The 16,618-nt window shown below is 37.1% G+C and overlaps 1 protein-coding gene across 1 annotated transcript; it reads left to right on the plus strand.

Moving 5' to 3' along the window:
* Positions 1–811: 811 nt before the first annotated feature.
* Positions 812–16,415, plus strand: LOC124171579. Its single transcript, XM_046550758.1, has 4 exons — positions 812–1,013; positions 1,504–1,700; positions 4,517–4,731; positions 15,987–16,415. The coding sequence occupies exons 1-3, from the start codon at positions 959–961 to the stop codon at positions 4,670–4,672; spliced, it is 408 nt and encodes a 135-aa protein (XP_046406714.1). The 5' UTR covers positions 812–958; the 3' UTR covers positions 4,673–4,731; positions 15,987–16,415.
* Positions 16,416–16,618: the final 203 nt, after the last annotated feature.

Raw genomic sequence — 16,618 nt, forward strand, 5'->3', positions numbered from 1 at the left:
ACCCAACTAACCACACCAGAATTCTCTTATTGTAATTGAAGGTACGATGGGAAAAGTACGAATGGTTTATAAGTGATAGGAAGAATTCATGGTATGCATGTGAAAAATAGTATGCTATTCTCATTTATACTTTTGATGACGATATCGATCGGTAGGAATTATTAATAACCAACACTATGTCGACTGTTCCACGAAATCGTGGTAGACGAATAAATAACCCTGCAAAAGTGTACAAAGTGTTTCTTGTCGGTTCAGCATGAATTAAAGATTCCACAGAAAGTTATTTAGTTAAAGCAGAAACCTACTTAATGCTAATATATAAAATTTGGTAGCACTTTTCCACCGTATTTTAATTCGTAATACTTTAAATTGACTCTCTTGTACCAGATGATGGCTCTGTGAGCCGTACGCATTAAAATATTGTGGAAAAGTGCTACCATATATCATTTAAATATGTCGAATTTCCACCAAATAATACCTGAATCTGTTGAAGTTACCTATTTAATGATTAAAAATTTAAGTATCGTTAGTTTCTCTGAATGTTTTGAAGTTAATTCCTTAAAATATAATTCCTGTGTAAAACGTATTGTTTCACTCTGCCTGAAGCATGAGCATCTTGCAGCTAAAAGATGGAAGGTCAAGGAAAAAGCTGCATACAAAAATAACGCGGTCAAAGTTTTGCAATAGGCGCGTTTGTGGTGAGGGGTGGTATGGTATTTCTAGGGATGAATGTAACACGTGCATGAAGGAAGGGGTGAGGCGGAGAGGAACAAATGGTCGAGTCATTCGCGCTGGAGATTTTGGTGCGAACGGTGACTGCTCCTTGGGTGGCTGCGATTACATTGTCCCTGCTTGAAGAATACTTTCGCGGCAGTGATGAATATGTGAGGATAAAATATCGCTTATAGGCTTAGTGGTGCTAATAAGAGAGCAACATCACTTGAAAAGCGGTTTCAACATGAGGGTGATAGTTATTATGATAGCTTCCATTCTTGCTGCAACGTCCGCGCGAGGTGCGTATCCGATATTAGACTATGTTAATCGTGAAATATATATCTTTTTCCCGGCGAAGGGCTGACGTGAATAGTTCTCGGGTGTATCCGGGTTAGATCCTCCATCTCCATCCCTACCGACGTTTCGATGAATGAGTAATTCATCGTCATCAGGGCCGTTGATGCCGATTTTCGGTGGCCAGGTTTACATAGTATGTCTCTCAGGTAGGGTCGGTTCCTACTGTTGTATGTACTTTTGCTTTTTCCCGCCATTATCCGAAAAATGGCGGGAAGAAAAACAAAATACATCTACCAATTGGAATCGACCTCACCTGAGAGAGACACTATATAATCCTGGCCACTCGAGAAGCGGCATCAACGGCCCTGATGACGATGAATAATTCATTCATGTAAATGTCGGCAAGGATCTAACCCGGATGGAGACCCAAGAACTGCTTATGTCAATCGTCTCTATGAGGTACGGAGTTATTTAGTGCATTTATCCTCACAGTCGGGGGGATTGACGTCGATTGGGATGCCAATGATCTCTCATGTCACAAAGAGGAAGCCGAGAAAAGCGGACTCCTTGGCCGCTGTACACATGACAATCCACACAGGTGTGGCACTGCGAAACGCATCTGTGACGCGGAATCGACAACCAGGTCACGCAGGGCACTGAATGACGCGGCCGCACTTGCATCGAAAAAGGTGAGTTGCTCTTTGCTTTGCGCGCATTGTGATCTTGATAAGAGGTGTATCAATGGGATTAGGGAAACAGTCTAGTTATCGAGGTGCTCTTTTTGTTTTGGGTCGTGTTATCAAGGTTATTTTGGTTATCAGTCGTGTTATAGAGGTTAATGTAATCATTATACCCCTTCCTAACGTATTCTTTTGGATAGAGTCACGCATAGTGTCGTGTTATCGAAGTTGACTTCTCAAAACGACTTGTCATAGAGGTTCTGAGTTGTTTTGAATTGGAAAATGCGTGCTTTTGAGGCTGCTTATATAATTATCGTCGCGTTATTGCGGTGAATTAAGCGTCATGTGTTATGGTAATCTCAAGGGGATTTGAAAATTGCACTTGTAATTGAGGTTGTCGTGCCATTGAGGGTCGTGTAAGCGATGTTCTATAGTATTACTATAAGTTGAAAAGGGGTTCGGGTTGGTGTGGTGGATTCACACCCCGTACACCTGGGTTCAAATCCCGGCGCTGGCGGATATTTTTCAAACTGCCCAACCCCCTTTAAATGCTTCGTGGAGGGCTACACCGTCCGTTGGGTGGGACGTTAAGCAATGACCCCTTGGCACCTTACGCTAATGGCAAGCTAATACCGACGCTAGGTTTCTCTCCAAATTTCCTTACCTACCCTTCCCAACGGCGTAAATGGCCTTAACTGTAGGTCGCCTCATTCAAATACCATAAGATACCCAAGTCTAAAAATTGGAAAATGGAGTTCATGCTTCAATACTTTGCTTTCTCCAAAAATATGCTTACAATATTGAAATAAGTAAGATTAAATTCAAGTTTTTCGGTTAAAAATACCTGATGAAAGTACAAGATGCGAAACTTGGACAGAAAATTATTAAATTTAGTTTTGGCCAGCTTTTTTATCATTTTTTTTTTTATTTTAAAGATTTTCAACGCTTTGACACCACTTAAAAAGCAGCATCGTAATTAGTACTCATCGAATTGTAATAATGTTCTTTTCTTCATTACGTATCGTAATTAGAGCACTTTCCTCATTCTCTCCTCCTGTAACCCAGCTCTTGTGGAATCAATAATATTTATGGTATCCAAGTGCTCCTACTATTTTCACCATATATAATTATAGCGAATGGCACCGCTTGAAAAACAATGGGTTATCTTAAAAGTAAGCCATTATTGCCAAGCCAAAGCCAGCCTAAAATTGAAATTCTGCCGGCATGAATATCATTTTTTTGACGAAACCATCGATAAGTGTTTTAATCCTCTTTTGAATTTGCTTACATGCAAGTGTACTCCTGGTTAACATGGTTAGTTTCTATTATTGAGATCGATGAAAAATTGATAAATTTGTATCCTAAAAATGCAATAATATGAAAAACTAATGATATAGTACAATTTACTTAAATAATAAACTACAAAATGCCTTTCATCGCCTGATGATACGATTTTCACTCAATATTTACATTGGAAGTGATTTAAAAAAGTGAAATTTGGCATAGAAATCAATGTTATTTTAAAATATGTCTAAAAGTTAACATTAGTGAGGTGAGAATAATCCCAACAATTGATTTTCTCGGTGATTAAAATACTTTCTTAATGCGCTTACACATGGCACTAGAGTATCTTGAACATTTCGAGGCTGTACCTTTAGTGGTGTGGGCTGGGTGAATCAGCCTGACACGTTGCAGTATGTGCGAAGTTAATGATGTGGTCAAACTTGATGTGCATAACCATCAGTTTGGAAGATAACACAACTGCTGTCTTGGTAAATCTTAGACGCTTCAATACTTGCCTCATTATTGCTATTCACTCCTGGTCTCTGTTATGAGTTCAACTTGTAGGATTGTCTGAACAAAATTAAAACAGGTTCTATTTTCTGTTCAGAAATTCATACATTTGTACTACATTTTGGCGTGGTTGCATGGTGAATTTTTGCGTTCATTCTGAGATTCATACTTTCTCACATTATCAGGCCTTTAACTTTCATAACATTCTGAACCGTGAATTCTCAGTTTTGTTCGAAGTAATTATTTCAAATAAAGCGCTCGCTTGGATATTAGAATTTACATGAATTTCACATCATTAGGCTTTTATATTAGGAAGAAACAAAATAATAATTGAAACATGTGAGATTTCAAATTGAAATTTCTATCGCAGACTCGTTTAGGTATGTAATTCGAATCGAATATCCGATAAGGATTAAACTAAATTAAATCCGATAAGGATATTCAATTCAAAGTATCTAATTTAGCATCCGATCAGGATATTCAATTCAATTTTTATAAATTGGGCTAAATTGCAGCATAAATATAGTAAAAGTAAACAAATATTTAAGTAGCTAGACCTCTAACCGCTTCAATTACATTCTCCACAAAAACTCCAAATGTTCGTTTTGTCCTTTATTTTTAATGAAGCCGAAGAACTTATAATAAAAAGATACATCAATACATTTATAGCAGTCGTAAAAATATATCAAGGATAGGTGTTTAAAATTGAATCGACTCTCAATATCAATTCACCATTGAATGTATGTAAATGTGAGAAAATATCGTTATGGTCATATGTATTTTCTTTTCAACCTCCAATTTTCATACTGCGGAAGAGAGACATCACTTGCCTATCTAGAGGTCACTTGCGACAACTGTGGGAACGAGCCAATAATATTTAATATAGCCTTTGATAATTTAGCCCTCCAAGCCATTGACAATTGCGTTTACTTAATATTCCATTTCCACAAATTTTGATTATAAATTCACCTAAAATTGCAGTTTCACACTGACGATGACGATGCTGACTTGATTTATATTTTTATTTACAGGTGAAGAGGGATGACGCCGGAATTATGGTTATATTTTATATGATAGTTGTGTTTTTCATCTGGTACTTAGTACTGCAACTTTGCAAATGGTTGAGAAAGCTTTCTGCGATGGTCACGGTGATGCCCGAGGACCTTGGACCGGAAACGGTGGTGTAATTACACACTGTGTCTCAAAACGTTGAGGCCATGCCAACGGTGACGCCAACCATTCACAGGTATGTGAAGGAGGAAAGGAGTGTGACTTGAGTGGAAAGAGGTCGTAGTAAATGAGGATGCAATGTTGACTTGAATCAAACTTTGACTAACACTTGAAAAACTGCTAACACAAAATGGGCCGTGAATATGCAATAATAATAGACGAAGAGGAAAATCGTCGTTTTGGTGGGCGTTTATCGTCTTTTTGATTTATTTTAATTAAGGAGAACAATATAAACATTACCTTACATGAAAAGTTTAGAAATATTTCTACATATAGCACACGTAACTTCAATATTCAGATACTCTCATAAACCTCGGAAATTGAAATCTGCCTTTCGGCCATTTTAAAAATCAAGGAATGGGTAGAGGTTAATTTTAAAAAGCTTTTTGTAATTCAAAAATATCGTTCTCTCTATAAAAAATGCAATAAAATGCACCAATCAAATGTTTTGCCCGTGACAAGATGAAGAAGACGACCGTTTCACCGTTTTCGTAGTTTTTCGCATGTTCTTCTTCACCCTTTCGACCGTATAAGGTAAAGATTCACGTTTAAACAATGTTTAATGACTCATTATTGAAGCCGAATAAACAATGAGTGAAACGATATATGACACGACCCTATGGAGCTTCGGCAGAATTTCGTACAAAAGCTTCAGTTCAGCGTTCTACCTTTTTTTCGGCGATAGTCCGCATCCTAGAAGATACATTCTTTTATAGGGGTTGCCATTGAATCAAAGTAAGACAATGCTCGCCAGTACTTTTTACATAATAGTTTTAAACAAAAGCAGCATGTATATAATTCATCATAGTAGCATTTGTCCTTACATAATGAATAAAATTAATAAAATTGTAGTCACATTAAATTTTAGAAAAATTAAAGTGTGTACGCAATTAACATAATCCGTGGAACCCTTGTTGAGGAAAATCAAGTAATTGTCACAATAACTAAATTAGGTATACTTAATGCATCCACTATCATTAATAAATTATTCTACCGATTAAGGTAAGTTTTTGCGTGGAGTATTTAAGAAGTATTCTGGAAGTCTTCTTGGACTTCCCTCTTCAATTTATAATAAGGCCTCATCCCTTTCATTTTATCTAAAAACCCTATTCTCTCCCTCCTCTCCCTCGTTTACTCAACATTTTTCACGCTAAAACTGTTTTCGACCTCCCCTCCTCGGTGAGCACTTACCCCATCTATGCCTTCTGTTTCCTCCGTAATTCTTCTAGAAGCTGCCTCTCCAAACCCACCATTGCCAGCACTGCGTGGTTTCTCCTCCTTTCCGTCCACTTCACCTTCTCCATTCTTCTCTACACCCACATCTCGAACGCCTCCAGTCTTCTTCCGTCCTCCTTTCCATATGTTCACGTTTCCACACCGTAAAGCACAACACTTCAGATCAGACTCTGCGCAAGCCTTTTTTTTTACTACTACGTAACGATCCTCTCATAACCTCCTTCCTGTTCATGAGCGCCAACTTTGCTAACGTAATTCTCTTCCTGATTTATTTACTGCTGTATCCGTTTTCTCCCAATGAACCGTCTAAATAGTTGAATTTTTCAAACTGCTCAAGTTTTTCCTAACCAACTTTTACCATAAGTCTCACATTCCTAGCTCGCGATATTTTAGGATAAACGCGCACTATCACTGCTAAGAACCAAAACCAGTAGTGGTCTAGAAGAAGCACGACCCAACCTCAACCGAGACAGTATAGATATCGAGAAATACAACGGTCAGCAGCGAAATTTCATCCCATTTATGCTTCTTCATTATTATATTGGCTTGATTATCGGACGGCAAATCCCATACACAAGTTCTCCCTCATGCATTGCATCAAACCTCATGCATCAAACGTTCAGCATCAAATTCGATTGATGAGGCAGATACTTTGTGGAGATCCATTATGGGATATGAAGTGAAACACTTTGCACTTTCCACATAAAATTTATTAAACTACAGTCGACATGTTTCGCTTCACTGAGTCTTGATAATGCTGCAGTGCAGCGAAACATGTCGACAATAATTTAATTAATTTTATGTGGGAAGTTCAAAGTGTTTCACTTCATATCTCGTTCAGTGTCAAACACTGGTTCTGCTGCCATTTTACAAAATTGTCTACTAAACTTGCTCACAAACAACTCAACCGCACAGCACAGCCTTCCCCAACTACTCGTGGTCGCAGACTGGCCGTAGACAATGCACGTTGTCCCATAACAGCTGATGGCAGCCTGGCCGCAGCAATAAGCGGCCCTGGCGCTTGGTCTGTGAGCGTACGGCTGGGGTCGTGCGCCTATCGTGTATCGGTTTTCCTTGTGCGCGTTGCTCCACAGTACTCCATGTTGCCCTGGCTGCACGTACCTGGTTGTGGTCGCGGTCTTGCTCTTGGCCGTGCTAGCGTGCGTTTATCCTTACAGAACTATATAATGTAATCGCTGCCGAGCTGAATTTCCACGCAGTTGGAAATGTTCTGAATCACAATTAATCATCTCGGGTGAAGAATGCATTTGATATATTGAAAGATAGAGAAATTCCGAGCACATAGAAAAATCGTGTGTCTACTTCATTTTTGTGTGTCAATACGATTCTTCGCATTGGCGTAAAGGACCACTACCCCAGTTATGTAAATCAATCTCTGCTACGGATTTATTTCCCATTTTTAAGTCAACTTTCGGTCTCTCCCCTATGAAACCTGATGAATTTACTTATGCAACCTTACGATATAATCAGCTGACATGGATTGGGAGAATGTTTTCATGGCTGAATCCCAGTTTCTCCTAGGACAGAGTAAGGATTATGCGATAAGCTGTGCTAACTGGGAAACGTGGTCTTTACCAAATTTAGGAAAACTTTGAACTATATTCGTGGAGAAAATATTGGCAATAAAATGGTATTTATCCCCTGGGACAATATACTTGTCTTGCTTTTTCCAAGATCCAAAATAGCTGTAATTTCAAGTAAAAAAGCTGAGAACAAGAAATGTGGTTTCAATAAAATTGACTGATTTACCTGCAATATAGTGAATAGTTCAATCACCTGTGACTTCCACAGACTTAATCTAAAAAATGTAGTCCCCAGTAATTAAAGCACTAAAAAGTTTCTTCACTCAAATTATAGACAAAATAATTTCTAAGTTTGGTCAATAACTAGTTTCCTAGTTCGTACAGCTGATCACATAGGTAATCCTTGCTATAACCTATAAGGAACTAGGATTTTGGCACGAATGAATGGGGCGATTTTTTGTTAAACATTTGTATTTTGAGTTGGATTAAAGTTTTTGGCATGGTTTAACTTGAATTAATCCTATTCTTGGGTGGCAGTAATTCCGTGAAAAATATTTATGACGAAAAATATTTTGGCAAACTGTTCATATTCATTTACTAGGATACCGGTGCTATAGTTTTACAGCGACTTTAAAAAAATAACGTTAAGGCCTTGGTGTTTTCCGGAGGCAAGCACTGACTCAATCATAAATTACAAACTGTATGTTTGAATGATTATGGTTACTGATGTAGAGAATTAGAAATTTTCACTTATTAGCGCTAACGGCAACGAAGTCTCGAAATTTGGCTATGAAATAGTTTACCGTCTGAATTTATTGTAATTTATTACTACGCCAAATACCATTTACTTTACCATAACACTGCATATAACCTATAAAACACCAGTGAAAATGAAATTATGATACATAATCATGATGTATCGTAATTTCAAGTAAAAAAAACTGTTCCATTCACTTCGTAATCAATTTTCAGTCCCCCCAAACAGACTTCTGTGAGTCATTGCTATTCGATAATGGAAATGAATAACTGGAGCTTATGGAGACTTGCAATATGTATTGCATGAAATCGCTTCATTTCTTAAAGGCCTTTATTAATTCTTTAAAATAATTCTCCATAAAAATATTTCTAATCAACACTTTTAAACGTCCATCTAAAAAAAAAAACTTTTTTTCCCGTCTCTAGCTGAAACCAACTGTGACCATTTTGTTTGTCAGGAAACCCTTGGGATGAAATTTTATTCACTTCAGTAGCTTACGTATCACGCAAATATTTTTCTCGGCAAAAAATGCGAAGCTTATCATATTAAAAGTGAACTTGAGAACAATTGGGGTGAGAACTCGCAATCCTAAAGCAAGGAAATCACAGAAATATGAAATGATACCGAGAAAATAGAGTATTCCTTTGATCTTTTTTTTTAATTTTACCACATCGTTATTCACATGATAATTAGAAAGTGTGCTCCGTCTTTGAGGTAACTCAGCTCGGCTGCGCTATTCTTGCTAAAGCCCGATTAATACGAGGCACACGATTACAAAATCTAATATAAACATGAATTTCAAAATTCCTGCTGCAAAGCCGTGATTTGCGTGAACACAACGTAAAAAAATATCCCTCCTCCAATACTAAAATAATGCACGCCCAATGGAGGAAGGGAGTCAACTTGAAGATGTGGCATTTCGTGCCTCGTGTAAAACAGACTCAACAGACCTTCTTGTCCTGAACAATATTGGTGTTCTCTTCTTGTGGCGAACCAAAATTACTATAATAATAATATGATTTGTTGTTCTTGGACTAGTATATTAAGAGCATAATGGAGGAATAAAATACAATAGAGCTCATAAGAAACAAATATCAAAAATTTGTAAGAGGAAAATATAGGGATCGATGGATTTGTTATAGCGAAAATAACATGACAACGTAAAAGAGAAGAAGAAACAACAGAAGTTATGCCTTTTCGAGGGTTTGTACACAGCGTAAAATCTTTGCTTTGAAATAGACAAAGTGACAGAACCCTTCAAATTCTTTGGAACACTGTTCCATAATCGTGCTCCGACAACAGACAAAGATTTTTCATAAGCGCGCCGAAAATATTTTAATGCTCACGTACGGTATATATGAAGAAGAAATTTTAATGAAAAAATACACCAAGTGGCTCTCACTCTAACTAAGATATTTATTGTAAATGTAGGCAGAGATCTACCCAAATTAGTTGAAGAATTTCATACAATCAAGAAAACTGGGATTATGTTACGTAAAAAGACAAAACATGATCCATTGAGCGATTGCGATGCGTCTCTTTATTTCAGATTTTCACGGCATCATTCGGAAAGTTATAACATCTCCTTCTTCCATCACATCCTGTTTCTAAAAAAAAATTACTAGAGAAAAAATAACCCATAATCGTGAATAAAAAATTTCATAATAAATTCCAAAAATTCCATAAGAATTTCCAAAAATTCTTGAGAATCGTAATTTAATTTCTTACAAGAAATATCCATGAGATTTCTTATGGATTTTGCCTTGCTACCTTTAAAAATTCGTACAAGCCATTTTGAGACTCATAAGAGATATATTTTTATTTATATTAGAGCGTATTCCATAGATTCTTCGTCCTTTTCTATTCAAGGAACATTTTTTCTCACCCCATGTTTAGTCTATTGTACATAACAGAGTTCGATCATGAGCAAGAAAAGGAAGAGGGGCTCTTGCTTTGAAATGTTGCAGTTGCCGGGCTGGGGTGCGGTGAGGCTTTTATTAGTCTGGAGGCGAAAAAAGGGTAAAGGGAGGGAGATGGCTGGCAGGGGAAGCCGGCCGGCGGTGGCTATTCTGCCGCCATTTGCGTATCAGTTTAGCCCCAGATTCCACTGAGCACAGTCATACTGACCTGAAACGTTTCTGCAAGGTTCCAAAGTCAGGGCTTCGAAGATACTTCGGCAGCATTCTGTAAGGTGCTATCGCCGTAGTCAACGTAGGAGTGAGCACGTTTCCTTTAGCGAAAGTTTTGGCTCATAATAGCATACATTTACGAAAAAAATGAAGACCTTCTCCATCGTGTTGGCATTGTGGATGTTTATAACGCCCGTGGAAGATAGGTACTTGAATGTTTTCGATCGTACGTCTCAGTGGGATAATTTTGACGTCTTTGGCAAGGAGGGAAAATTGGCGCCAGTGTTAGAGACCTCATCAGATAGAAATGATATGGGCGGTGCGGGCGATCACACTGGAGCGGAAAAAGGCGCGGTGGAAGATATCCGCCGGGATGGTGGCGAGGGAGCCGCGTCGCAAGACCACGTGCTCATAGAGTTGAGTGGCGGCAAGAGCCGCGCTTCCACAGACCACCCTACCAGAGCCACTGCAGACGATACACCCAGGAAAAAGCACCGCGGCTGCGCCAAAACTACAGGGATGTCACTGGTGAGTTCTACTCCTTCAAAACTTAACTGGATAGCTTTTACAATGGACGTTTGCCACCGCTAAAGACTTTGAGAATACATTTGACATTCGATTAACCATGTGGCTAATATAATTGAAAGCCAATTTAAGAAAACAATTCCATAGGGCACCAGTTTGTGCATTACATTAATTAATCACTTTTTCTCACAAGTATTCATTCCCTCATATTTGTTTTGATACCTATTTCCTTAAGCGCTACATAATAATTTATTTTTTCATGCATTATCCTCAAGTGCGGCATCAGGGCTAAGACTGTGTTTGGTTTAAGTAGTTTTATCAGTTGTTATACTAGTTTAAGCTTAGCTAATGATTCTTTTGGCCCGTCGTCCAAGAATTAAGCGACTCATGACTTGAAAATATTCGCATTTATCATTCCAGCGATTGATAAAGGTGATAGCTATAGGGTAGCTATTTCCATGATATGTATTCGTAAATATGCTATATAGAGTTGAATGGAAGTAGAAATATTTTTGCAGTATTACATTAATGCAACACCTTAACTCACAAATATTTTTTTACGATACTCTTACAGAATGAGGTCGTTTGTTCAGACCCGGAATATGAATGACCTCGTTGAATATATTTGGAAATACTTGAATATATGTTAGGAAAAATAAGTTGCTTTCCACTACTTGTGTAATTTATGTTCATCATGATCTCTCGGAATTTAACTGTATGTTATGCACGGTCTCCGGAGTTACTGTGTGGAACTGCTTCACTGATGATAGCATGATAAATTTGAAATAAAGTGTCGAATATAACAAAGTACTATTATTTTAAACTCAATTATATGTTTCTTATGCCACTTGGCCTGTAATGCAGTGCTTGCAGACTTGATGCACTGAAATGTTGAGTCCTTGACATTGTAAAATTCCATTCTAAGTAAGGAAAAATAACAAATTTTCTTTCTATAGCTGAGAAAGTTTTTCTAGTAAGTTTTAGAAAGTAAAGTTTCTTATTTTTCCTCCCTTGAAATGGAATTCTACAAGGTTAAGGGCTCAACAATTCAGGGAATTAACTTTTTATCGTCGATGTCTAGCATACTGTTCCGTGTTTTGATCTTATCAAACTTATCAAGGTGTTCGGGGTGAAATATCAACTGGCCTACCCCTTCCGCTAATAAGTTCCCTCAGGCGCACCATACCATCATAAACATATTACGCATACTAACAAATTATACTTCCATATTCATGCAAAGGCAAAATTTGCCAAAAAATGTCAAAATTTACTACCCATGAAGCTAGAACATGCAAAGTATGCTATAAGAAATTAAAGGAAACGAGCGTGCTGCGCCCGCTCCCAGCGGGCTTCCCCCGCTCTTTTCAATGCAGGTCCACAGAGCGATAGGCGCGTTTCTAATTTTAAAATGTAGAAAAAAAAGGCAGGGTCTTATGTACAAATTTAATTTGAATTTTCATGTACAGGTCAGAGGACCTCTTTAAACACAACATTGGAAGTAATTACACTATCCACTGTTAAACGCACATGATGACTCATACTCGCGTACCGACAGGAGACTTGAATGTGGAATCTGCCGCATTTTGATAAAAGTTATTTAAAGAATGCGAGATATTGTTGCAAATGAACAAATGTATCAGTTTGTACGCCGTTAACGTCAGCAATATTTACCGGTTTTTGTTTTTTTATTTTTGTTTTTTTTTTATTTAAAAACCAATTTTAGGAAACAATAGCAATAGTTAGGAAGTAAGATATGCCATCGCATGTTCTCTGATAAATTCTGTGCATTTTTTTACCTCATTTGTAGAGTTTGGTTGCGTATAAGTTGAGAAAAAGATATACAGTAGAAATAATTTAGAAGATTCATAAACATGCGTTAAGCGATACGTATCTACGTTATTTATAGTCTCTTGTCGATGGCGGAAAAAATCATTAATCTATCTTTTCCACAGTCTATTTCACATATTTTATTTTTGTTCGTCGCCTTTAACACTCAAATGAGCGATTCTTTCCGTCATGCCTCCGTGTTGAGGTATCTTTGCAACTTTTGCAGCAAAAATAAGCTGCAAAGATCGTGCTTTATTACACTTTAATGTATTTAAAAATATAAATATCACTTGCTTGGTGTTAATTTTGCCAAAAAAAACTTGATTGAGTGAATTTTTCAATACCGCAATTTTTCAATCCGAAATTTTTCAATCCGCAAGAATCAAAGCCTCTGGTAAAACCCTGACCGCCGTCAAGCCATGTGAGCGCTTCGTTGGAGGATCTCAGTGCCCGGAGAATACTATTTGTGTGAATTCTAGAGTGCGTGGGAGAGAGAGATAGAACAACGCAAAACTTCCAAGCGGCGTAGGCGTTCTAAAGATAAACATCGCCTAAGAATAGTCGCTGTCAATGAAGTTAGATTTTTGTTCCCACTTGGGCGCATTGTAATCGGTTTTCAAAAATGTCCGCAACGTGACAATGAGTACTGAGCCACAATATTTGTTGTTCATAATAGTAGCAGTATGCTATTTGAACAACAGTTGAATCGAACTTTTCCATGAAAATTAGTTAACATGAGACGATTAAAATATTTCCTCATGTGATAGTAGTGAAATTAAGCATGAATTGATTTCATACCATTTCAAGTAAGTATTTTAAAAATATACTTAAATTTATAACGTAAGGATCCAAAAAAATACAGATATATAGTTCTAAGCATAAAGGTCCTGGAGATGCTATCACAATCTTTCTTTTTAATTTTGAGTTAAACCTACCTACACTCCAGTTGATTACCAGCGTTTCTGTTAAGGGATGCTGTTAGTATTGACTATTTTAATTCGCTCCTCAACAGCTGACGCATTATCTCGGGAACTTTAAGGCGATATATGATTAGGCTTATCAGAGTTATATATTTTTTCAATTTATAGTTTTACTAAACAGTTATATTTTTAATGAAATCTTTGCGAGTCGGAAAAATTATCATGCACTAAATTAACTCAGGGTTACTTCAGACGCATATTAAAGGTTCATTTTTTCCAAATAGAAGGTGATATTACTGTAAGCGCTTGTAAGTGAGAAATGACAAAAAATTTCCTCATGTTTACCATAGATTATACTGTGCAAGGAAGAGATCATTCAAGTACATATGTTTCTGGTACAATACACCACTTCTCTCTGAAAGAATTTCCAAAAATTTTGATATTTCTTCGGAATATAATCTCCGTAGAAAATCTGATAACCTTGCTCGCGGATTATATTCCTTGGCCGCTACACAAATAAATTTCTAAGCAGCCCATCCTACTCGGTTACTTTTCTATTCTTCGAGTCTATTTTTCATAACCAGTTCTACTATATATTTTGACTAATCAATCAAGAGCTTTTGGATGTAAAATCTGAAGGGAGCTGATAATCATATTCAGTGCGGTAAAATTATTTTTCCTCTATGATGCTATCCCAAACTTTTTGCGTAGCAATAAAGTTATCAGATATGAAGTGAAACACTTTCCACATAAAATTTATTACACTATAGTCGACATGTTTCGCTACACTGCATCATTATCAAGACTAAATCAAGAAATAAACCATTATAAATAAAACATTATACACTCGCAAACATTTGAGAAGCCAGTCCCTTCCACCCCCAACTTCTCAAATGTTTGCGAGTGTATAATTTTTTATTTATAATGGTTAATTCCTTGGTTTAGTATTGATTATGCTGCAGTGCAGCGAAACATGTCGACTCTAGTGTAATAAATTTTATGTTGAAAGAGCAAAGTGTTTCACTTCATATCTCATAATGGATATCCACAAAGTGTCTGCCTCTTCCATCCAATTCAATAAAGTTATCAATAATCCATTATACCGAAATTTGAAATGTATGAAGGAATTATGTAATTATTATTAAACATATTCCACTGAATATAGTAGGTTTGCATAGAGTATTTCAGAAGTATTCTGGCAATCTCCCCTACCATCATCGACGTCTCTCTCCAATTCATAATAAGGGCTACTCAATTTCATTTTATCTAAAAATTATAATTCTACCCTCTAACACTGCCTTAGACTTCCGCTCCCCGCTAAGTAATCGCTCTATCCATACCTTCTGTATCCGTTTACTTCTAATGTGCTGCCTATATAGTTGAATTGCTCTACCGGCTCAAGCTTTTTCCCACCAATCTTTATCTTTTATCATTCCTAGTTTTAAATTCAATCAAACTTTACAGAACCGCATAACCTTAGTCAATTTGTGATTAATCCTCATGCCACACTACTTAAACATATGATTTAAATATTATTTCCTCCACTTTAATTCTTTACACCACTAATCCTAGACTCTCTTACCGTCTTCTCAGCGTACACGTTAAAAAGCAACGGCCATAGACGACAGTCTTACCTCGCTCCTCGGCCAATTCTTGCCCACCCAGATTCTCCGTCCGCTACTCTCCCTTGCGCATTCTGGGCCGTATACAAATTACAAATGAGTCGCCTATTCCTCCTGCCTCGCCGCGGCGCGCCGTTTGTTTAAATTATGGATTAACTCATGTGCTTCAATCATAATAGGAGCAATGATGATAGAAGAACAAAATTTTTTGATTATCCACACTTTGCACTCGAGCAAAAATGTTTGTATTCTTCCCTTACCATCATAATTTAAGAATTCCACCAAATTAATCCTGAGTCTATTGTTTATAATTGGAACAATAATTACATGTTTTATTAGTTTCTGGTGGTATTTATAAGGTTCGGTTCAAGTCAGCAAAATATACTCAATGAATAATGTAATAACATGAATGAAATTAAATACATCAAGGCATGATTTTACATGTTTGTTGCGCTACCTACCATAGTTCAGGAAGAGGAGCTCAGAAGGACCTTAGAGTTAGGCTAAAACTTCATCTTACGCATCTTTAACAAGATTTAGATTTAAAATTATTAATAATTCACCCTTTATCGAATTAATACAAAAGAGATACGTACTATCTTCGCCTATTCTCTTATTTCATCGATAACCTATATGCGTGGACGGCTTTCGTCCTCATTTTCATGTTTAATATTAGCCATTAATATAGATATTTTTCTTTTCTGTTTTCAGGCGAAAAGACAAGAATCTGCGTTGACTGTCGCCGTCTGTACGGTGTTGTCATTGTTCGGATGCATCATGGCGGTGAAACTCGGCCGTTGGTGTGCGCGCAGAGACGCTAGAGCTTTAGATTGAGTCCAAGGACTGACTTAGCATGTCGCCCATCACCTCAATTATGATACCATTGAAACAGTGTCAAATGCTGGACAAATTTTTAAGATTTGATGGAGCGCATAGTGCCTAATACTAGCTAGCATCATGCTCTTTATTAACCCATTGGGTAAACTTAAAAATAGCGATGTCACTCACAACTCGATGGAAATTTATTGCTAATTAAATCCATCTTAATTGAAAAACTAATGTATATGTAATTTTCTGCTTGACTTACTGCTGATTTTGGGTCAAAAAAGTCAAATAATAAAGTATTTATGCTCTAACCCATTTTATTGGTTATCTTACTTTTCCAAACATTTTCCCTCGAATGGTAAGCGCCCTCGATGAAATACCATTCACCTTGCTGATTAGTATAGATGTTGCGAAATACAACAAGCCAATTGTCATGTGAATATAATAATTTTCCTTGCTCCAACTATCTTGCCTCCCAACTCAAGACCCATCACAGTCGGAAGATCCAGCCCAACCAT

Source organism: Ischnura elegans, chromosome X (genome assembly GCF_921293095.1).
Source record: "Ischnura elegans chromosome X, ioIscEleg1.1, whole genome shotgun sequence".
In the NCBI taxonomy this organism is placed as follows: domain Eukaryota; kingdom Metazoa; phylum Arthropoda; class Insecta; order Odonata; family Coenagrionidae; genus Ischnura; species Ischnura elegans.

Excerpts from the sequence above, each read along its gene's own strand:
- LOC124171579 (XM_046550758.1), top strand. The coding sequence starts at position 959 with ATGAGGGTGATAGTTATTATGATAGCTTCCATTCTTGCTGCAACGTCC. Across the intron at positions 1,014-1,503 it reads TGCTGCAACGTCCGCGCGAG|TCGGGGGGATTGACGTCGAT; the intron begins GTGCGTATCCGA and ends TTATCCTCACAG. Across the intron at positions 1,701-4,516 it reads CCGCACTTGCATCGAAAAAG|GTGAAGAGGGATGACGCCGG; the intron begins GTGAGTTGCTCT and ends TTTTATTTACAG.